Genomic DNA, 24435 nt, shown 5'->3' with positions numbered 1-24435 from the left:
GCGTTGCCTGCCCTTTCGGGAGGATGGGAGAGTTGTCGTGACGTCACCTTTCAGGAACCCCACACTCACGCCGAGGTCAAAGGGAGACTGGCACATCGGAACGGCCAGACAGACATCGTACTTACATCACACACACACACACACACACACACACACACACATACAATACCTGTGCGGGCCCCTACGGAAAGCCTCCCGAAAGCGTCGGGAGGTCGTCGCGGGATCACAACATCGCGGTGCCAAGATCCGGTTCCTTTCTCCGGCGAGGCTTTCGCCGTGCACGGGTGCACGGGTTAATCAACGCTCGGGATCCTTTTGGCCCTCGCCACCTTTACCGACGGGGCTTGGAGGGGGGAAGGCCGAATGAGGCCGCTGCGAACACTGAAAGCCATCCGTGGATAATCGCTTTTTACAATTTCGAGCCACAAAGCACCAAGTCGGGTGCGTCGACATTTGATCGACGGACAACGGCAAATTATCGTGCCCATAAACCAACGGTTTTGCGTTCCGTTTGGCGCGGGATGGCGAGTGGAAGGGACGGGGCGAGCCGGATGCGTGCCCTGGCCTCTTCCCCGGCCAAGGCAAAAGGGCCATTTCATCCGCGGTCGCCTTTCCCCCGCTTGTTGCTTGTCCCGTTTCGTTCAAATTGAGCAATAAACTCACAAGGTCGATTTTCGCCAGCCTCGCAAGGTTGTAATCAAATCCGTTCCGTAAAAATTCATCAACCCAAGTTGGGTTATTTCCATCGTTTTTCTTTTTTTTTTTTTTTTTGGACAGGGAAACTTTGCTCGATCACCCGAAAATGGGAACGATGGCTCTCTCGCGAGGTGGCAGAGTGTTTTTCGAACCCAGTTTTCCCATCGCCCCCAATTTTTTCGTCCATCGATCGAACCCCTATTGATAGCGTTCCGTAAAGTGGGCGAGCTTTGGAGTGTGTGTTTCCCGCGTATCGAGAATGCCGCGACCGGGAGATGATTTGATGTTGCGTCGGGTTTCGGGGAGAGTACGAGCAGCTGATTGTTTGGCATTTGGTTGCCTTTTTTTTCTTGGTCTGCCCTCGGCAACTTCGTCAGCAGCGTCGTAGTAAAAGATGATTTAAAATAATTAGGCCAACGAGGGCATGTGTATAAACACGTAAGTCCGGTTGCGAAAAGTTTTTACGACTGACCGAATCGGAGCCGCACTACACATCCGGCTTGCGGTGGTGGGGATGGAGGGGGGAAAGGGGCGATTGGGAGGAGGCTTATGTTTATGGACCCCAATTAAGGGGAAAAGTGGTTACGACAGTGACTAGCTGCTGCGTTCTTGGGTCAAAGTCATGAAGCTTTAATGCATAACTGGTATCGAATTTTCACAAAAAGGTATTAAAGTAACTGGCAAAAATTATAAACTGGCATTTATTTGTATGTCAACATTAAGCATCAGCTGAAAAACGGTACGTTGGTTTGGGATTAAAAAAAAACAGGACTTTAGCATCCGGATACATGAGGATAAACCAGCCAATAACAATGGAAAACTTTGAAAACGAGTTTTCGTTTTAAATATTTTCGATAGATGATTCTTTACAAATAAAGACATTTTTGTTATCAATCTAGTTTAGGTTTGCTAGATTTTTTTTCATTGCAAAATTACATTTTGTTGAACATTACAGTTATAAAAAAAAAAAAAAACAGAACGCTCGTCGAATGCCAAACAAGTTATAAATCAATAAAAGTATGATGTGGTTAAACCAAACCATTATAAGCTTATTTATAAGAACTTTACTGTGCTGTTGTGCATCATATTCACAGATGTGAGATCAACACTTCAAATTGAGGGTGTGTGGTTGAAATACAGATCCAAATTTGTAATACTTCAATTCGGGTTGATGTTCTTTCAAACTTTTTAACCTTGATGTTCTTTTCAATCGTATAGGCTGCCATCTTTCTGTAGGGCAAAACAACATATAAGTAGGGTATTTCAATTATTTTGTCCAATTTATACTATCGCAATTTGGTTTTTTTTCCACGAGTTTGGGGATTTGAAAAGCGAACACGTTTTCAAGATTGAAATGATTTTCTCCGTAGATAGCACCCTGAAAAATAAAATCAAATACTTGCAGATATGTAGTTTCGGCTTGCCTACATTTCGGCGTTTCGGCTGTACAGTTCCTTTCCCGGTAATTCAATAATGTTAATAATTTCTTTCAATGTTGCTTTCCGTTTATGAATAATGTATGTAGAGAGAAGAACAAAGTTAAAATTAGGTAAATTATCTAAAAACGTAATTTTATGAACTTGCGTAGGCGTTTATTTTCTCCCGAAAATCAAAATGGAAATGAAAATAACTGGTAGTAGTTCTGTCAGGATACATCGTTTTTTTTTATTGTTAATATTATTTGCGATTCTGACGAGGTTTCGTTGGAGAAGCAAAAAACACTTTTCAGTAGCTATCTAAAAACAAACATTGCCATCGAGTCCTTTAAAAATATTGCTCCACTCAACGGCCCAGCGAGTAAAACGTGCAAACCGTTCGCCACCCGCTCCGCTTACTGCCATTTTACAGTGACTCGGGAGCTTTTTGTCGTTTTTTTTTCTCGCTCACGAGTTTCATTCGCATAACTTTACATATATTCCTACGGCGTTCTGTTCGTTCGGCTGGTGTGTAAGTATAAAAAAAACAACAACAAACTGAGCTTACTTCTCTTTCACCTGGTAACATTAGCTTTACATAAAATATCATTAGCGTTTCTAGCTCGTTCTTGCTCGTACCGGATTTTTCGTTATTGACCCGAAAATATATTCAACATTTTTGTGTTTTGTGTAAAAAACAAACCTCGTGCATTATGTATATCTTCCTTCCATGCCGCTGGCGAACTTGCCGATGTTCTTACCCGAGCATGAAAACGTGAAAAACTTTCGGTTTGTCTCCATCCGAAACACGCCATCGCAGTGTAACTTTTTTTTTCGCGTTACTGTTTTTCCTTCTTTTCGTAAGACTTCCGGCGGAATAAAAATAATATTTACAATACGCAGCAGCGTTCGAAGTTGCTGGAGCGTTGAAGTAATTGTCGTAGAGCGCGGCGGGAATATATTTATAACTTTGTATAAGTGCGTACACATCATTCCGGTTATGCTACCATCCGTATGGTTCACGCTTCCTTCTCGTTTCGTTTGATGTCGGTATTACGGAAAGGTACCGTGCTAATTGAACAGTTTCACAGAAACGTGTAATTAGCGAATGATATCAGCGTACGGTTTGTATATTACACGATGCGGCCGACAAATCCGAGAGCTGTTGTGGCATTGAATTTCCTTTCCAGCTACTTTTCCCCTTTTCTCGTATTTAACCTGGTGAGGTGCAAACAACCGCTCCCTCGCTAATGCTAGATCACCTAGTCTAGTGTACAATCCGTGGCTAACAGTGTTTTGCTCGGCGTTCGAAAGGCTTCACTTCCGTGTGAGCGTGTCTTACTAGTCGAGTCGATACCATCCACCCATGTCGTCCTTCTTCGGACACTTCTTCGGAAACGAATATATATCAATCTTTAAGCCATAAACGATTTTTTCCATTTTTACATATCACATTTTCACTGCGTGCGCGTGTTTTTGTGCATTTTCTGGCTTTGCTACGTCGGGCTGTGTGTTGCTCGTCTCTTGATTCTTCTTTTTTTTTGTCTCAGTTTCAATATTCTGCCTCATTATCGTTCGTTGGTATTGAAATTGCGCATTTAATGCCCGAGCAGCTCGTTGAATTCAGCTGGTGCCTGATGATTCACATCTCTTTTACGACCCCGAACCGGTTGGTTTCCGGCGTGCAAGCCGTCTCCACTGTCTTCACCCGATGCAGGATGGAACCGGAGGCACGTTGGCAAATAAATATAAGTTTTGCATAAATTAATCCCATCTGTGGTCGGTTGGTTTTTACTATCGCATCAGCGGTCGCCGCCCTTTAGAAGCACTAACGTCACGCAACCACTTGGTTCGAAAGAGAGGAAGGGACTGGAATAGGTATGAGCGTCCAGCTCTGACGAGACACTGTTAAGCCAGAACTGAACGAAGTCAATCCAATTTGTGTGCGATTCCAAAAATCCTCCATTCGGTGTGGAATTGCGTGACTTAGGTGCACTTCGCTGGGTGGCGCACGATGTGTCCAGTCCTTCCAGCAGACCTTTCCGGTGCTTGGGTTGGCGGGGGTTTACGTGGAAATTTGTGTTATGTGCGATATCCAATCGACCGTATTGGCGACCCGATGGTAGATGCCCGGTTGCCCTCTGGTGGCACAGGAGTAGCCCGCGGACACGATGCCTATCGCGAGAGAAAGAGGGAGGGAAAGCGAAAAGGTAGCGATAGAGTTGAGGGAGTTGTGCCTTTTTTGGCAGGTGCTTTTGGTGCACTCACCGATCAGATACCATCGGCCAGTTTTCTCGTGCATCAGCGGCCCGCCGGAGTCTCCCTGGCAGGAGTCCTTGCCACCGCCTCGATAGCCGGCGCACAGCATCTCTGGGTAGATGACCACGTTGATGCCATTGGAGCGATGCCACCGCTCGCAAACCCTGTGGAGCGTGAGTGGAATTTTAGACAAGCCAATTAGTTTCATTTAGCCGTGCATAGTGGTGTCGGGTTTGGAAGAAAATTGAGTTTTCCCGGGATGCATTGCGCAAGGGACGAAATTAAAGCTTTATTTCGAATATCTCCTTTCTGTGCTTTGCCTTTTGCATACCTGCAGGCGTTATGTATGAAAATTTAAGAAACGGTTACACACGATACTTTTCTCCTGTTTTTCCTGCGTTTGTCTATGATACCCTTTTCAATACCCGTGTTGTTTGCGTTGCTTTGCGAAAAAGAAAACACAAAATCTCGCAAATAATCCTTTAGGGAAGGATGGTTCAATCTAAGATTATCAAGCAGCCAGAAACAGCATACGCCTTAAACGCCCGCTCCGAGTGCTGCAAAAATATTATTCTAGCACATCACACTTACCGATTATCTAGCACCGGGACGTCGACCGCCTGCAGCGTCTTGGGTCTTAGCCGCGAGCCCGGATTGAGCGCGCCCCAGCCGGCCGCCCAGCCGAACTTTCCGAGGAAATCTTCGTTCTTCTCCGGCAGACAGATGGGAGCTACGGGGGGTAACCCGGAAGGGTAAGGCACGGGCGCGTTGGTATCGGTGTCGGTTACGGGTGTGAATGGAGATTTTTGGTTTGTTTTTGCGGTTGGGAAAATGAGGGATGCGTTGAGTGGTGGGTGTATTTTTCGTTTGTGTTTTTGTGGAGGAAGTTGGGCGAGTTTTGGTGTTGTTTTTGTTTGGTTTCGGTTTCGCAGAACGTTGGTAGATAGACACCACACGCAATCAGATCCGTCCGAGGAGTAGGAAAACATACGCATTTGGAAGAGAAATAACAAGGAACGATGAAAACGTTGGCTTGGAAAATATAGAAGGTTGTTACTGTTGTGAGTGAATGAACCCTTCCCGATGCGGGAAAGGATTTTTGTAAATGCGTTAAGAGTTTTTGTGAAGATGATACATTCGTCTAAATACATTTTGGTTTTCTTTGGTTAGTGTGGAAAATGTATTAGATGCCAGTTAAAATAGAGGAAAAAGATCCTTTGGTGGGTCGGTTCCACTTCGTCGGCTCTTAAGTAGCTTCAATTTTCAGTGAATGCTATTCATGTTATTTGTTTTTGATTCAATAACACTATCGTGAATTCGTTCGTTTAAAATCTGTTTCGGTACGTAAAAGCTTATCAAAGGATAAATGGAGAACGCCGCCAGTGGAGCTGGAAAAGCGCGGTCAGATGTTGCCGCCTCGAAAGTGAAACCGGACCCACCCCCCGGGAGGTCTTACCGATGTGGGGCATAAAGTGCACCGTCCGCTCGAGCGTCAGCACGGCCACGTCGAAGCGGTCCGCCTGCGGCGTGAACTTGAAGTACGGATGCACGTTGATCGTCCGCACGCCGAAGGTGTAGGCCGGCAGCGGCTCGACCGCGGAGTTGATCACGTAGTCGCCGAGCGTTACGTGCACCTGCCGTGGGGTCGCCCGGGCGACGCAATGGCCAGCGGTCACCACGTGGCGCCGCGAAATCAGCGAACCCCCGCATCTGGAAAGCATAGACCTGTGTTTTTATAGTGTGTCGAGAGAGAGAAAGAGGTGGAAAAGGCATAGACCCGGCAGCCACGGGGTGCAGAAGGGGGTAAAAGGGCATCGTGAGGAGAGAGAGAGAGAGAGGATGAGGAAGTGGAACGAGATCGAGTAATGGGATCACGATCGGTCACGCACGAGTTGACGTCCGGAGCAGGAAAAACAAGGAATCGAGCGAAAGGATCGAAAGGATCATTAAAAAAAAACGCGGAAACACAACGAGGATTGAAAAAGTCAAGTACGGCGTAGAAATCGTAAAGGAAAATCAATCAAATGGTACACAAAGGAAGGGCAATGGTAATTGTGGTATTCAATATCGTCAACAAGCCGGGACAACAGAAGAAAGATATAGTAATCAAAAAGGAAACGATATCGAAAATGTAACCGTAGAGATGGTTTGGGGAAAATCGCAGAGAGAAAAAATGATCGGGTGAAATGAGAAAGGTGGGGGGAGAGAAAAAATGGGGACAAAACATGTTAGAGGATTAGTCCATGATTAGTAACAACAACGTACTGATTATCAGCGATATCTGAAACATGAAACATGCACGGCAATCTCCTCGCTGGAAGGCTTCACTCGGTGCTGCTTCCTTGAAGGGACACAACAACAACAACAACAACGTCGATGACGCCGACGACGATGGCAGCAACATTGACGACGAAGACGGTGAGAGTTAATTAGTAGTTATGTTAATGAAATTTTCCTCCCCGAATCGGCACACGTTACGATGGACGACGACGGGGTGCGCTTGAATGGAGCGTAATTCGAATCATTGTTGCACATCATCGCGCTATAATTGGGGAAGGCGAAACGTGGCGAACGCTGGGAAAGTATGTTATGGGCATTATCTCGACCGGCGTCGCACCTTCGTGCATCAATTTGCGCGGTTCTATATGGCTCAAGTGTGCAAAAATTTTCATCGATGATTGGGATTTGAAATTGGTTTCGTCTCATTCATCCGATAAGTTTGAAAAAAAGGTTGCATGGATCTTTTCTACGTTCGTTGGGATAACAATAAACCAACTAATGTTGTTAGATCACAGGACACGGATACATTGTTGTATTGGGGCTTTGAGAGATCTTTTGAAAGTAAGTAGCAAAGAATGATCAACCAAAAATTGGGTAGAGTGCTTCTGAGGTCATTGCAAACAACATGCTGTTCTTAAGAGAACATTGTAGAAACTGGTATTTTAAAGGTAAACAAAACAAAAAAAAGGGTTTCAGATCATTGTCACGAAAATTTGATCCTATTTGTTATAAAAGTATTTTGAATAACACTTATGACTTTTTTTTGATTAACTTCTCCATATATCTCATTCACGAATATATCGAAATCGTTTTAAAAAAATCGAAACATTCGGTAACATAAAAAACGCAATCTACTATGACAGAACATTCGCAACGAAAAACAATGGAAAATAATTTTGCCTGTTGCTTTTGGTTCATTATGAAGCCTTGAGTGACCTTAGACAGTTATAGCATTATTTTTTAATTGTTTTCTTAATTGATAAAATGTATCGAAACATTGCCAGCTACTGAAGGGTAAATAAGAAATAACTGTCCTTCGACATTTGAAAAGGGAGAAAACTACTCTTAACTTAAGTCTTTGAAAGTTTAGACTCTAATAACTACAATCAATACAAATAAAAAGTCATGTAAACGAAATTCTTGGTTACATAAATAGACCAAGCATTTTGAACGTATTGAAAAACAAAACAAATTGGTGTCGAAGATTATCTTATTAATTTGAAACGGTAATAAAATGTATAGGTTTGTTTTTTATGTTGTTGCCAATTTCTCCAATACCAACATGATTAGCGCACCACGACCTGGAGAGGGTTGTTGGAACACTAGGTTTCGGCTGCTGAGACCCCAAAAACTATGTTTGCACAAACCGCTTCTCAACAGGGGAAAGTACACCAAGTCAGTCGTGCCATGTAGCATACGTCGAACGAGCGAACCGCGGTTTAGTTGTTTGTACGATCGATTCAATCACAGCTGTTTACTTAATTGAAGTAATTTTCTACTGCTAATCCGCGACGGCTTGGGTCTCCCGGCTCGTCAAACACACGCATTTTCACCACTTTCTCAAGCCGCCAGACGCCAGCCGAAACGCCAAACAAAGCGGCTTGCGCACAGTATCCGAAATGCAAATGAGCTCCATTTCCAGCGGTTCCGTGTTGGCCCAAAACCTCTGGCCGTGTCGTACCAGAGACCACGGGGCTGCTCTCTTCTGGAAGACAAGATTAACTACCCAGTTCCACCCACACCGGCCGGGAGCTGCTTGTCGCGTGCGTGTGTATGTGCGCAGTAATTTGGTTGTTTCTGCTGCCGTCGGTTGTTTAACTTTGCGGAATTTATTTGACTGTCGTATTTGCGGATACACGTACCGATGTGGGTTGAAAGTAAACGCACTCAAACTTTCGATTTCCGCGCGCTCCCCACCGTGTCGCACATTTTCACTTTCTTCCCACACCGACGCACAGCATCCGCGAGATTTCACTCAAACTCGCACGGATGAGAGAGCGAAAAGGAACCCAATTCAAATCGGGATGTTAGCGATGTGTCCCCCAAAAAAGTAGGTCAGGTAAAAGTGCAGACAGGATGGACGGTTTTTCCGTGTGCGAAAGGAATGCAACCCAAGGCGTCCCTACACTCCTGTCCTTGTACTCCGACGGTTTGGATTCAGTATCCTGACCGTCCCGAATAAACCGCAACGGAGGGCAAACGAAAGCTCCAACCCAACCATGGTTAACTTGACTGACTTTCCCTAGAATCATTACATGTTTTGGTGTTCTATTTTTTTCCTTTTACAACCCTTCCACCATGGAACGTAACCTGGCGACGGCGCACAAAAAATAAACCTGGTTCGTGGCGCCCACCGAGGCGCATTACCATAAATCTTACGCTACGAAAGCTCTCATCTCACTTCAACCGCACTCTGGAAAAAAAAACGGAGTGGAGAAAACCGCAAGCCCACGGTGACACATGCAGACACGTAAAGTGGAGGCAAAATAAAACAAAAAAATACAGGGTACGATTCAACCACGAACCCGTGAACGGGGTGAAATGGCACGATCGGCGAACACGTTACCTCGAGGAACCTATCCGGATGTACGCCTGCCAGGGGAAGGAGCCGAATCCTGCGTCATCTCCACCGACGATCCGCCGCTGGGCCGTCTGCTTCGCTAACGATATTCCGCAACCTGCGGGTCGGAATGGAACCAAACCGATCGGGGTGGGAACCGAGCCAAAAAAGAGAGAGAGAGAGAAAGAGACATGGATGAGGATTGGCGGGAAAAACTTCGGGACGAGCTTTGGGGTATTAATGCGAGAAACATTTAGTACATTGCGGAGTAGACAAAGTGTGCTTTTACGAACGAAGAATCTTGTCCGGAGGGGGTGTTGATAGGGGTGTCTTGTGCTAAGAGGAGTTTAAGAACACAGTAGAACACAGAAAAACAAGTAAGGAGTCAGTAGTGTGTCAGTGAGGTGAGTGAGATGGTTGAGAAAGTAAATGGTGAGTCGTACGTGTAAGTGGTTATGTTGCGTTAGGTTGCTGAAGTTAAACATGTTAGAAGGTGTGCATTGGGTGATAGAATGTAATGATTGACGTCTTTTATGAAGCATTTTTTTATTAATATGTACCCAGCCAAACTTGGAAAGCTTCAAAAAGTATTTTGATTTTATATTATTGTTATTTCTTGTATTCAAAAGAGAACAAATTGTACATTCTTTTGTTGGAATATTTGTTGTTATCTTTCTACAGTCATTTATTATTTTGTTTCGCCTTTCATGCAGGCAAAAAAAATAATGGAAAGTCATATTGAATGACCTTAAAGAACAAAACCATTTCATTGTAATTATTTGTATTTGTTAGAGAAATCCCAACTCGAGCGAGTTCGATTGTTGATAATTTTGTTTTTTTTAAATATTTCTTTATGTTTTTAACATTTGATAATAAAGATCTGAAAAAGCATATTCATGACGTAGAAAAGAAAGAATATCTGAACATGTTATAGCATGTAGATCTAAGAGTACAGAACTAGGCAATATGGTTAAAACCGATTAGGATGTCCCATTTTTTCCATTAATTTGGGAAAGGTTCATCATTTCGATCCAGTAAATCACCACAAATATGAAAAAACAGTAGTATTAAACAAAAGTAACGGGATTTGCAATTTACTGCATCTTAAAACCTTCTATAAGTTTTTACGTTGTGTAAAGTAGTTAAACTATCATTCGACCGACCCATTTACGATTCACTTTCAGGCACACGCGGGCACGAGCAAACCATTTTCAAACACATTCGATTACGCGATCATTACGCGACGTTCTTCGCGCACTGTTGATGACAAAGCGCAATTTCGGTGTACTTATAACTACAATAGTCGAACGCGCTTAGCTTCGAGTAAAGCAATGTTCCAAATTGTGTCCAAACTTTCCAGTTAGATAATTGATCGACCAGAAATTGAGCTGGCTGATTGGTAGGTTAAAGCCGGAAAACGTGTGTAAATGTTTTGCTTAATGGGGCGGCATTTATGGTCCTTCATTAGCTCGTGAAAATTAAATAGGATCCGTGTATATCGTTCACGTAACTCCTGGCACCATTCGGCCGATCGGCAGTTTTGACAGACACTAAAAATGGACACTCGGAGTGATTAAGGAAAATCTCCTAAATAAGATTTAACCTGCGGCATGTTTAATGGCAATTTGATTGGTCAGTTTGTTTTATTATTTGGAGCTTATTTAAATCTCATTGTTGAACGTCATGTAATACATGTCCTGGTAATGTTACTTTGTCTGAACCGCTCATGCATTTCCCAAAAACAAAACTCCCAAATATTTCTCCATTGTTTATTGTAAAAACAAAACCCCTTCCTGGCTATAATTAGTTAAAACTATTCCATTGCAGGCAAACATAAACCGTGGGACGTGCAAGGAAACGTGCTACACCAACTCCGGAACCGAAGGAACTACTTGTCTAGGGCTACGCCATGTCTGGGGAGGGAAAACCGGGAAAACTCAACCATCAAGCACACCGTCCCCATCCGGATTACCGCGCCACGTGCACACACAAATTCTCTCGAACGTCTAATTCATTCATTTTGTTTAGAATTTTCCTCATACTCGCACACACACACACACACACAAACACACGCATTGGCACACTCACTGGGGTCGTTCTGAACCGGGCCGTACTCGAGCGCCGGGACGTTCGTGAGGTCGACGGCCGTGCTCGCGTCGATGCCGATGTTGGCCGACTTGGCCGTCCGGTGGCAGCATCCTTTCAGCATTCCGCCGCACGTGCCCTGCAGCAGCCCGCCCGACATCCAGCAGAGCAGGAAAAACTCGCACGTTCCGCCCTCGTGCTGGCACTGCAGTTCGGACCTGACACCACGATTATTACCACCGTCACCACCGACTAGATTTTGGAGCGGGAGTTAGTATTGTCGATGCGATGTCATATAGGGTCTGCATTGTGTGAAGATGTCTGTGACTTTTGTAGTTTGTTTCGTTTTCATTTCATTTTGTGTCGATTTGTTGATGTGATGGTAAGATGCTGCAGCACCGAGCAAGTTAGTTTGAAAAAGTGTTGCTTCTATCATTTTTTTATTAACGAGATTCGGAACATGAGTAGAGCACAGTTTTGAAGAGTTTTCTTTTACAAAAAGTCATATGAAATGGCTCATTGTCTTCTGTCTCTACGGCATCTGAGTTGGGCATCTCTAACTCCTTAGCTTTTGTCTTTTGCCGAAAACATGAAAATTAATCGGTCTATAATTAATTAATTTATCTTTTGAAACTAACTTGTGCCTATTATCATGTCTTTTAATGAATTCGTGGAACTAAATTTATTTTTACAGCTGCTAAACGTCACTTGTTTGTACTATTTATTTACGATCTTTGCCGTATACTTGTCAAATGTTGATCAGTACTAAACTTTTAATTTGTTCATAATTTTACTTAATTTTCTTTTTTGTATGCAGTTTTATCAAAATAGTTTTAGTTCAAACAATAATCTTCATATTTTCATTCATTCTAAATCATCAAATTTTAGATAGGGACAAAATTGAAATGAAGAGACAAAACCAGATGAACATAAGACAAACTCATTTGCATTAGAGACAGAATTTAATGCGCTATTTAAATCATGCGTGGGTTAGAGGCAAAAATAGTTGGCAGCAAACTGGAAAACATTTTCGTTTTCTCAATATAAACAATGTTGTTACAGAAATTCTACATTCTGTTTTAATAACAGATTTTAAATGATAGAAGCCAAAGGTTCAACATAGGACACTTTTATTTTACTTGCTCAGTACTGCACACCTTCTCTGTTGCCTGTTCGATGAACTTCTCTCCGATCGGATGATCGATGGTTTGTTGTAGTGTGAAGACGTTGGATTGTTTCACATCAGATGGGATTTGATGGCCATAACGATGCGCAGGGAGCGATTGGCAACGACGAAACGCGCCGACCAGCCGTTATTTCACCGAAAACGAATTAAACCCATCGCTTCTTGCAGATGCTGGTTAGGCAATGTTTCCCTTTCGGAGGACAACGCATCCACGGTGCGATCTCTGCCCTTTGCCATCGCCCGCAGACCAGCTGACGGTCAGCGTTTCGATTATCCGGAACATCGAACACATCCGTGCGCGGCATGCCGTACGGTACGCCGTTTCCGATTACATAAACCGCTCCGGTCCGACAATCCGGCATCCCTGGCAATCGCATCCCCCGCATCGCCAGCAACATCAAGCCTCATCATCTCCCGCACTCGGCGTCGTCGCACCATCCTTTACCGCGTCCCTCGGTTTACCTTGCGTTTTTGTTTTTTTTTTTGCGACGTCGTGTTGTTGTTTGTCCGTTCACGGTTCACTCTCACTTTCATTTGCAGTTGTTACTCTTTTTCCATCGTTTCCACGCCACTTTCCCCTCGCCCGTTGCTTGACCAACCCTTCCTTCCGCGAAGCCCACGGCAGCACCCCTTTCTTCTTTCTTTGCGCCGTTTTACCTTCCCCCGGCCAGTATGGGCACCGCATCGGAAAGGCTACCCGAGCGGAGGTACGCGCTTTTCCGGCCGCAAAACACAACGGAACAGGTTTCGCACGTGCAATCGGGAAACAGTAATCACAGTACAGCGGAATCAGATCGAAAGGCTCGAGCCGTGGGGCAATTTATGTTAACTTGTTTTGTTTTTCTACAACAAGAAGGCAATCAGGACAGTTTGCTTTCCCCGATACTAAGGATAGGAGTTCATTTTTTGTTTGACAGTATTATAACCAAGATATTTTGATTTGTTACGACCATCTAAGCGGTTTAAATTAGCGTGCAAAGTGCAGTGTGTATTGAACTTAAAAATAAAATCATAAAAGTTGATTGTAATAAATCAAATCTTCACATCCGTGTAATAATTACCTTAATTTTTTTTTAAATAAAAATAAATAAAAATCCATCTGCAGTTCATACATAAATAATTGCACCACAACTATCCAGAGGTTGTATTAACACTGAACGGAAATGTTACAGTGTCAAAAATGACGTAATATTATTTGGTATGTTGAGAAAAGAACGATGCATAACTGGAATTTGGTTGGACTACCGTTCTTTTGTTTTATCTCCTGATCTCCTTTCTTTTGTTGCATTTCCGAACAATTGTTTTAGAATCCTGATTAAATTTCTTTTTATTTTTACCTTTTCTTTGTTTCTCCAGAAAAAAAACAGTGTCTGGGATCAAATTGAAAATGAACTGAAATAGAGGAAATGGCTATCAATGGGAAAAGTTATTTGTTTTTCATTTCCACTAAATGTTCCATCACTACGATTTGAACATCCTTTCTCACAACGGCTCTTATTAAAAGCTCCTGTTCAATTTGTGATTGATTAGAGAAGAAAGGTTTCCTGAAACGATGAAATTGCACTTTGCTGCCTCCATTTCTTACGGTGCGCTCGCAATGGCGTCGGTTTGCACAAGCATAATCAACTAAAACAATCATCTTCTGCTCGACCTTGCGATAAAGCGGGTCCAGCGCTAGCAAATACGTACAATTACGTGGGTATAATTTAGCAAAGTATAGGTTTTATCGCTTCTGCACCGCTCGCAATGTACCCGGTAGCCTCGGCAGGCTTAAAGAGCGAAAGTTTAATTAAGTTTCGCCGTGATTGGAGCAAGAAGATTTGGTCTCGAGGGCCCCAGCTAGGGGAAGGGAATCTTGCAACGGTGAAAGAAATGCATCACTTCGCTTCCTCAATCCTGGCAGGGAAGGATATAGTTGAAGAAAAGCTGTTTTAAAAAACCAAGCTCCGGGGGAAACGATGCACTCCGTCACTTTGTCGCCGATAACGACCCATTTCCTCGGACGAGACTGACCGAAGTCCCGGAGGCGGTATAGGTTGGAGCATACTTTGGGTCCAAGCGTCGCATAGATCGGTCGTAAAGAGAAGGCGCCCACGGTTGGCGCTGGTAGCAAGACGCTACGTTTACTTATTTACGATGGCTAGGTTTATTTATTTCTTCCGCGAAAGAAAAACGCACACAAAACCGATGAGACTGGTTCGTGACGACGGAAAAAAATAAACCCGGGAATCTCGCACGGAGGACGCTGTGTTACGCAATGGAACAACCATGTCGCTGCGTCAACGTGCGTTACGCCACCGACGGCCGTGCGTGTGTCGGTGACGAATCGGTGACGTTCGCAAACCATCCCCTTTCGTGCCCTCGGCCCGTGGATGGCGCCGCCGGAGAGTTCCGGTACCTTCGCTAATCGCTTATTTGTATCACGCGCAGACATTCACAAAGACCCACTGTCCGAGGAGATGCTTTGGACGTCTCGTGTTGTGTGTGTGTGTGTGTGGGGTTGAGCAAATTTCCTCGTTCCGGAGTGTGGAAACCCGTCCCTCCTCGGGCGATGATGAAACGGCCAGCCTTCGATCGCTGTATAGGGCCCATTTGTTGTTGTTGCTTATTTGTTGTGCTCGACGCTCAATCGCCAAAGCAAACATCCAATTCCGGTGAAGGTGGCAAATGGTTTTCTCTTTGGGCAAACAAACTCGTGTTCCGCGAGTTGGTTCCGTTTTTTTAAAGGTTCGGTTATTGCTTTGCATACAGCCTCTCCCAGCATGAAAAAGGAGCGGATTTTTGGTGAGCAGGTTTTGTTTATCTTGTTCAAAAGCATCTTTTGCGTTTCGTAATAAGGCAGGAAACTTTTTCCGTTCCTCGCATGTGCAAGCTTTGCCTTTTTAACGGATAATTTTTTGTTGTCGTCCAAAATAGAAGCAGTGTTGGTTTTGGGTTTGTTTAAATTTAGTAATGACAAATGTTACATGTGATTGTTCATTGGAAAATTGATATACACAAAACATACTACATTGGAACTTGGAACTGTACATAATCTTTTCAATCTTGTTGATAATACTGGAAAAATCAAAACTCAAATCCAGAGAATAAAAGAGCCTTACAAAATTAGAGATGGCATTTGTTTGAGGTTGTATTTAAATTAATAATATATTTGCCAGCTTTCATATTTGAACGGAAAAAAAATCCATCAGATTTTTGTGATGAAATGTGTCAAGATCTGGGTTTTCTGTTCCAGAAAGTATAATAATTATAAGTATTTGCTTGTACACAACCAAGAACAATGAATTTCAATTGAATTGAGTCAGCAATTATTAGCAATGATTGAAGCTAATAATTAATACATTAAATGAATACTTAAAATTGGAACTATATCATGGACATGATTGCAATAATTGGAGCTATTAATTAATACATCAGATTGTTATTTAAAATTGGAACTTATTTCACGAACAGGTTAAGGTTCACACTCTATGAAGAAGATTTTAAACAACTACAGTGTATGAAACAAATCTCAAAATTTCTACAAAATAAACGGTAAGCTCAAGGTAGAAATTATGTTATATTTTACATATTTACAAATACCGCCTCAAATATTTAATAAAAATGTATTTTTTCCCGAAACGTTAAAAGAAACATTGTGGCAGTTGAAAAAGAGCTATCTTTTTCCGAACTACGACTGGAGTGAAGTTGCGCGAAGAGAATTAATCTGCAATTGGCTGCACAATTCACGGCGCTGCCTCGGAACCCAATCGATTCGTTGCAAAAGTTCGTTCTCGTTGCAGCAGAAAAGTTATTGAATTTTTATATGCTCGCTTTTCCTTTTCATTTCTACTCTCGTGTTCCGTAAGACGAAAGCGGCCAACGCTCCCCTGGGGCGAGGTGTCTGTAAAATTAAGTTAGCTCATTTTCCACGGCACCTTGCGGGCAGCCCTTACGAAAAGCGTAATTTATCGATCTCTTTATTCCTCCATTTCGGCTCGTTTCTGTTTCGATGCTTTTCCTCCCACCAACCCAGCGGGGACCAGTCGCCGCCGCGGGTTTTCTATTTCCCAATGGGCACCAGACTGCGCGAAGGAAAGCGAGAAAAACAAAAGCTTCGCACGTCAGAATAAGTTTAATCGCGGCGATGCCGATGGCGGAACGGTGTGACGGAAAAGGAAGCGGACGATGCTGCGCTCGAAAGAGATGAAAAAAAAATGATACTACCGGACGGAGAGGAGGAGGCAGAAAAAAACTACAATCAACCAGTCCAGAGGCCAAAAAACAGAAGCATTACGCAACACCGGGGCAAAGATAAAAGCTTTACGATTTATTGTTGCGCGCCGTTCATTATGTTTTTATGTAGCACTTTGTTCCAGTTAGCCTCGGTCGGGCGCCATGTCCGTCGTCTGCGTCGCGCTTCGGTGCGAACATTGTTTCTGTCCGTGGAGTATATTTCGGTAATTTAATAACCGACTCGTTTCAATTTGCTGCTGCAACCCCGTGGTGCTCCTATCGGTCAATCGGAAAGGCGCCCCGGAACTCCGTCGCTAACGGAAAGGCTCCGGACGGATCGGATCGCTTGGGGAGAGAAAAATTTCACCGGAAAAATCATTGATCGCACCATAAGGCCTGGGACACGAGCGCACACAGTAGCCGGAGCGGCGAAAACGGAAACGAGTTGGGCCAGAAACAGATCGAACCGGTAAACCGGCTCCATCGGAAGCGTCCAATTTACGGACGAAAAGGAATCGACCACAACGACGACGACGACGACGACGATGCTGATGATGATGATGGCCATCGATGGTGCGATAATACATCGCCAAACGTGTTCGGACACGAAACCACCCGTTGCCTTCCCGCTGGGGGCCCTCGCTTTCTCCGCCGCGTTCCCCTCGCCGCTTACCATTCGTTTTCACATCGACGCCACTTTCCGCGAGATGATAAGCCCGTCGATGACATAATCAGTCACGATTTGGGGTTTGGAAAAACAATCCATCCCCCAGTCCCCCAGTCTCCTCACCCTCCAGGGGGTGATTGGTGCATCACGAACCTGTTTGGGTGCTGGTTCGGAGCAGCTGGACCGCGAAAACCGGTCCCACCGGGTCGGGCCACGCGAAGCAAGGAAGTCGCCATCCCCACCGAGCGGAACGGTCGCGTCATCGACGACAAAATAGCAACTTTCACTCCATATTTTATCTGCCGAAACGAGCGCGGCCCGCGTTGCCGGTTTCGAGTGCATCGATGGGGACGGCCACCGGTGCCACAGCGTTACGCGATGCGACGCTGGGTGCAGTTTAGTCCGATCCAGCCCCGAATGTCACGAGAGTTAAACGGCACGCGGTGGGGAGAGGGTAAGGAGTGGTAATTTCCATGCAGCGCGATTTAAATAACTGCTCCTTTGAATGTTTGGTGTTCAACGAGTAAAAGTCACCGTCGCCTTTCTTCGGGCCCTCGTAGGCCGCTAACGGCGACAACTAACAATCTTCAAGAAAAATCGCTATTTTTTCTTTGAACACCCACTTTGAAATTTATTTTAGACATATTTTTGAGCCTCAAACTTATATAAATTTATATCAACATAAAATGCAGACCCTAATAAATTATCAAGGGCGAGCATGGTTTACAAACTTAAAGTTATGCCTTATTTTGAAAAAAGTTTGGACATAATTTCAGTTTACACAAGACAGTAATAAGAAAGTATAGAATGTAAAACAAGTAAAAAACCATCTGTTGAAGATTGCCAACTCTATGTAAAAAACAACACAGTATTGTTTATCAAAAAAATATCTCTCAACTTCTCAATTCAATAGAAAGAAATTTTAACATGCTAAAAGGATTGTATTTAACAAAATGGCTTACGGCTCATTATATGTTTGGACTATTAAAATACGAAAACTCAAATAGGAATTTCCATGTTTTCTAGTCCATAATATCGTCTATGCATAACACAACTTTAATAGCTTTTAGTTGTTATTTTTCTAAAATCAATGCGAGAAGTTGTTTGTAACAATTATTTAGCTTTACGATTCCTGTGTTTGAAACAAAGAATTAGGGAAACCACTCGAAAAGATATGTTTAGACAGTAATGCAGTAATTAATACAAAACAATAAAAGAAAAACTATTTTCTCAAATGATAGCACCATTTATGTACAATATAATACATGTCATATTTAAAGTATGCATCCAACCATAGTGGAAAGAAAAGCTATGGTTTGATAAAACTAAAAGACTCGATCGTGAAACCGACCTATCTGGTCCGTTTATAAATAATGCGTAAGGAAACAATGGAAGGCAGGTTGTGTACAACAGATTTCTTTGTTTCCGGAGAGCGCTTTGTAGTCGAATAGAGTCGGTGTTGCTCGATATTTGGCGCCAGCTAAAATGGAGTAATCCACTAAATCCCGATCGAAATGTGTTTTTCTTTTTTACTTCATCTAGCGCGCGCCTGAGATCGTGGAGAAAGTATTTTAAGTGTAGCAATATAACACCTTTCGCGGTGTCTTAAAGCAGTTCGATGCAGGCCGAAGTGAGTTGCTTCGAGCGCCCGACGACCGGTCGTTGTGTAAGCCGTTTGGAAAAGCGCATTGCCGGCGTGCCGAATCAAAGGCGTCCCAGGCGGCCCCACCTGACCCGAGTTCACTGCATGCTGGAAAGGTTCCAAAAGTTGCACGTTTCACGCCGGGCAACCTCTCTCGGTAATCCACCTTTTACGAGGTGGAAAGATTAAGCTACAAAGATTAATTTCTCCCCCTCGGGCGATGCAGGCAATGCGGCGGGGGGCAAAGCAATTTTCCAACGAAAGTGGGTGAATTTTTCCTGCCGATTTAGTGGCGCAGTGTCGTCAGGTGAAATAGTTTGCACACCTAAAACACCACTGTATATTTACAAAACACGCCCTGGGGTGCCCTGTTTTATTTTCGATTCGGTTCGGCAGAGTTTCCCTCCGATGTTTCGCTCTAGTTCTGGTCTGGCATTTTGGGCACTCGCATGGAGTTACGAGCGCACCTTCGATCTGTAACTCGATGAAAGGATCGTTTTGTTTTCCACACTTGGTTTTGAGCGGTTTTCATTTAGGCACCGAATGCGTAAGCATTTTTGGGAGAGTAATTTCGTTTGTGCTGCAAGGAAATGGGTCAACAGAAGCGATGGAAGGAAAATGGAGGCCGTTTTGGGATGAGATAGAAATACAAATGAGCCGATGAGAGGTGAAATTATTTACTTAATGATTGATGTAGTGATGAAGTGAGCAGCATTGTGAGGATGATGTGATTTCCATCACTTAATATCTAATTGTTTAATTGACGAACCGGTTTTGATCAACCGCGAGGAAGGATAAATTTACAAAATAGCACAATTTCGAAGGTAGACTCCGAAATAAGAACCCTTAACCATTCGCTCGTGTCAAGGTGACTGTATCGAGCTGACGAGAGCAGAACTCGATACTTTTAATCAACCTTGAGCCGAGCCTCGCCCATCGTTTGAATGTTTGAATGAATGCTGAATGAGTCAGAAGAAACCAAGAAGCAGAACTCGATGAGAGAGATGGTGAAAATTGAGGAAGGGAGACACATTTTACACAAATTTTGAAAAGTGTTTTCGCTTTCGCTCGCCTTGAGTCGAATGTGAGAAGTCATGTGTTACCACCCATGAACGTTTAAAGCCCCTAGACACCCCCGAACAACGTGAGAAGGGAAGGTAGAGTAAACCAAAAAAAAAAAAACATCATTAACAACAACAAACCCCCAACAGGACTGGAAAAGAGCACACGCAAAATGAAAGTCGAGAGAGAAACGCAAAGCGGGCGGCCACTTACCACGATCTTTGCTGGTCGTCGCCGGCTCATCGTTGATGTCATCCTGGTTGAACTCGTTCCGCACGTCCTGGATGGCGGCCAGCTCGTTGAGGCCAAAGTTTTGATCCCTGCAACATGGAGCGGAGTGAAAGGTTAGGCTCACGCATGGTGAATAAATTTTCCGTATTCTCATTGAAATAAAAAAGCTAAGATTTACAGAAAAATTGCAAGATATAACTTTGAATGTTTTAGAGAGGGATTGTTTAGAGCAGGGATCGGCAAAGTACGGCCCGCGGACCAACTCGTAAGAAATTTTCATGCTTCTTACAACAAACCCATCTCAATTTATATCGGATTTATTCACGATGGGTTATTGATTTTCTCTCTAAAATTGTTCAACTGTTAAATGTTAAAAATCATTTTCCATCATCATCATCATCAAATCAAAAAGATTAATTGAAAATAAGAATGAGAACGTTTTAAAAAGTTTAACGATAAAATAATCGTGTTTTTACTTTTACCACTTTTCATGTAACTTTACTTAGAGAAAATTGATAGTCCATTCAAAAGGGTACTATTTTGCACCCATTAAATCATCGTTTTTGGTATCCAGCCCGCGCTTTCGGTTTCCTTTTAATCATCTGGCCTTTTTGAGGAATTATATGCCGACCTTTGCTTTAGAGCATCAACGGTAAACATTAAAGGAAAAAAGAAATCGAATTTCTGTTCCTTTCAATCTATATTAGGAACAATATTCGAACCAAATCAAATCAACGAAACAAACCAATTCTTCGAGCTTTGTGCCATATATCAGGGTTTAACGAGTGAAATTTAATAGTTGTATATGTAATATGTAGCTTCCATTTCTACTTTATTATTTTGATGTTATTTAAACAATAAACTGTTAGAAAGTGGAGTATGAAAAATAATCAAAGCAGAAAAGTGTAAACAGTAGAGTTAAAAACAAACTGGTAAAATCTAGTGTAAACATGTACAACGATCGAAAAAATAAAAAAAACGATAGGAATCGGTCGTTTTGATTACATTTAGTTAGAAATTCAAGAAGAAAATTATTTTAATGATAAATGTGAAATTATTTGATCACAAAAAAGATTGTTATAAAAAGATTTAAAGAAATTCAACACTTTAAAACTGATTGCTTGTAAACTCACCTGAAAACAACATTGTCTACCCCGAAACCGGACGGGCTGGAGAGATCGCCCTGCGGGAAGACGACGCGCGGTGACCGGGTCTTCCACAGCGGCTGGTAGATCTTCTGGTTCGGCTCGGTGTACAGCTTGGCCGGGAAGTAAGGCGGTCGGCCGACCGGCTGGTACGGGCTGTCCGTGTAGTAGTTCGGGTCGGCCGTGCGGAAATGCTTGCCGTCGCCAAAGTCCACGTACGGTCGCTGGATGGCCGTGACGGGGCCCCCGACGTCCCCGAACTTAGTCACCTGGTCGTCCCGGAACGGTTGCTTCACGCCCCCCACCGCCCCCGGGAACTCGATCAGCCGGCTCGGGCGGGGCAACGACTCGGCGGGTCGGAGATCGACGGGCGAGATGACCGGTGGCCGCCCGAAGTCCCGGAAGAACCGGTTCGCGTACAGATTGCGCGAGTACTCGGAGGCGTCGGCGTCGGCGGTGCGCTGCCGGCCCTCGTCGAAGTCGGCCGGAAAGTCGTCGGCCGTGTTGACGGGCTGCTGGAAGATGCCCAGGTTGTCGCCGAGCGTGAGGCTTTCCTCGCTGTAGCCTTGGGGCGTGAAGCTCTTGACCGCCTTCAGCGTGTCGGGGAAGCGAATGCCAGATCGGCGCGCTCCGATGACGGGAGTGTCCGCCCGGGAGTAGCTTCCTTCGGCGGCCGACTCCTCGGTGGTTCCGATTTCATCCGTCACCGGTGGCAAGCGGGCGTCCCGGGCAGGTTCGTCGTTCTCGGTGTCCTTCGGCGGAAGGCTCGGTGCGATCGGTTTCAATTCCGGCTGGGGCTCCTCCCGGTAGAAGTAGCTGATCGGGATGATCTTGTAGCGATGCTGCCGTTGCACGCGGCTCACGTTCTGCTGGCCACCCCACGCGTCCTGCTGGTCCTGCTCGGGCGAGGGAAGCACCGACACGGCGGTCACCGCCGCTTCCGGGTCCGTTTCGTCCGAGCGGCGCATCTGGAAGGCCTTCGAGCGACGCCGCTGGACGCCGGCGAGGGTGGCGGGCGACTCGGGTGCCGGGGCCACGAACCGGAACGCCCCGAACGTGCCCGGCAGGTGGCGGCTGTTGGGCGAGCGGGCGTCGATGTAGCGGATGTCGTCCGCCCGCGAGAACAGCTGGTGCGGCACGAGCAGGTTGCGCGCCGGCACGCTCCGGCCCGTGCTCCACGGGCTGATCTGCTCGATCCGCAGCCCCAGCTCGGCGTTGGTGAACGAGCGCACCGGCGCGTTCAGCTTGTGCTGGCTCTTACTGTTCGGCGACTCGATCGCGTGCGCCAGCAGTATGCCGGCCACAATCGTCAGCAGTCTCCATTTGGTCGGACCTAACATTTTACCTCATCCGTAAATGGGCCACGCAGGGGGTGGGTTGGTGAGCTGGGGGGCGGGGTGCGGTGGTGAATCTTTGGGAGAACCGTGTAGCCTTTTTTTCCCTTAGCACTGTTCGGGTGTCGGGTTGCCTGCTTGACTTCCGTGCTGGGAAAAAACTGGTGCTTCCGGACAGATTGTACGGCACTAAACAGTGATCTCCATTGACTCAGGACTTGAAAGAGAAAAGCAAGCAGTTAAATCTAAGCAAACCAGGATCGTATATCTAGGTAGGAAATGCATTTTTCCCAGGTAACATATTTGACACTAGACTCCAAATAGGTAGTAGAGTAAGCACTAGAATCCAAATTTGACCCCAACGCAATTTTCGATTTTAATACTTCGAAAACGGTTGAATATTCTTATTAAAAAATAAGGCTTTTCTTTAAACCCAAAGCTACATCTAAAATATTTTTTCGTTTGACCAGTACCGAGAACCAACTTGACTATCTCTAGAATGCTTTTTAGGTGTAATTTTGACCTCTATTTTTAACACGCTAGAACTTCGCTATTTTTGAAGATTTTTCAAATCCGTAAACTGTTACTTTATTGTTTACTAGTGATCAAACAAACCTTCAACAACATCTGCAGTACTTAAACTTAATGTGTGAAAAGTTTCAGAAGCGACGGTTCAGTATTGGTCGAGTTTATAGTGTACACAGAACTCCATACATAAAAAAAAGCTAAAATATGTAGTAGATTTGATGACTATGTTTTGATGGTTTTGGGTTTTCGATGAATTTCTTCATCATTCCGCTAGCTCAGTGTAAAGCAAAAATGTTAGTAATTAAGTTTTTTCCGCTTCTATTTATTTATTCAAAATCTATAATGTAAATCCAGAAAAAACGAGTGCGCCAGAAAATCAAAATGATTGGGAATATTTAAAAACTAAAATCGTACGAAATAAATAAAGCACAGAACGGAAACAACCTGCGGAAAATTTTAAAATCCACACCTTCAAGGTTAATTTGTGGCATAATTTATTACCTTAGAAATATGCAATTAGTTTTTCAAGCTGGTCTAATATATAAGCATTGTAGTGCACTTTTTTCCGGAATTACGAGATACATTTTGAAAGAATAAAACGATGAAAAAGATTACATTTTGAATCACTTCGAACTTTTTGCACCGAAATGTTGAAGTGGTTCATCAAAAAATTAAAAACGCCATAGTCGCAGATAGTCAACATATATACTAAAAAGTAATAGGTAACGTATTTGCAAAATCGTCAAAAATAGTGAAGCTATAGTGTTTTAAAAATAGCATTAGCGGCCAAGATTCCAACGCAATGTATTCTAGTGTTAAAAAGGTTCGTCGCTTATTTTCTTAATTTTTAAAAATTTAGTCCGATAAATCTTGTCCATCACATCCTCGTTGTTTGAGGTTCTCGGCTTTCCAACGCTCCGCCCGTTCAACGATCGTTAATCCACTCCCCCCCGACGCTAGCAGTTTTTCCGTGTTCGCCCGCATTCACTTTCGTTTTCCATTCGCGCACCAAACAGCACCCAACGCACACCAACGATCGTCACAAAGCACCCGTTTGGCGTTAGTTTGCGTTCCTTTCCCGTACCGAGCGGTACGTTGCACTTGCTCGCAATCCCTTGGTCGATGTCCTG

The 24435-nt window shown here is 44.1% G+C and overlaps 1 protein-coding gene across 1 annotated transcript; it reads right to left on the bottom strand.

Annotated features, from left to right (window-relative positions):
• Positions 1–4176: 4176 nt before the first annotated feature.
• LOC131264768 (uncharacterized) lies at positions 4177–22783 on the bottom strand. The gene is made up of 8 exons (XM_058267036.1): positions 21432–22783; positions 20281–20387; positions 11299–11547; positions 9217–9328; positions 5827–6095; positions 4962–5100; positions 4380–4534; positions 4177–4286 (listed from the first exon to the last, which is right to left on the bottom strand). The coding sequence occupies exons 1-8, from the start codon at positions 22781–22783 to the stop codon at positions 4177–4179; spliced, it is 2493 nt and encodes an 830-aa protein (XP_058123019.1).
• Between the last annotated feature and the right edge of the window lie 1652 nt (positions 22784–24435).

This window comes from Anopheles coustani, chromosome 2, assembly GCF_943734705.1.
Source record: "Anopheles coustani chromosome 2, idAnoCousDA_361_x.2, whole genome shotgun sequence".
Lineage (NCBI taxonomy): Eukaryota > Metazoa > Arthropoda > Insecta > Diptera > Culicidae > Anopheles > Anopheles coustani.
This window is presented reverse-complemented; position numbering and strand designations above follow the sequence as displayed.

What these genes read in the sequence shown, in the direction of transcription:
- LOC131264768 (XM_058267036.1), bottom strand. Translation starts at nt 22,783, where the DNA reads ATGTTAGGTCCGACCAAATGGAGACTGCTGACGATTGTGGCCGGCATA. An exon ending in GACGACCAGCAAAGATCGTG is followed by an intron (nt 11,548 to 20,280) that starts GTAAGTGGCCGC and finishes TCCAAAATCTAG; the next exon opens with TCGGTGGTGACGGTGGTAAT. An exon ending in GTCCCGGTGCTAGATAATCG is followed by an intron (nt 4,535 to 4,961) that starts GTAAGTGTGATG and finishes CACGCTCCACAG; the next exon opens with GGTTTGCGAGCGGTGGCATC.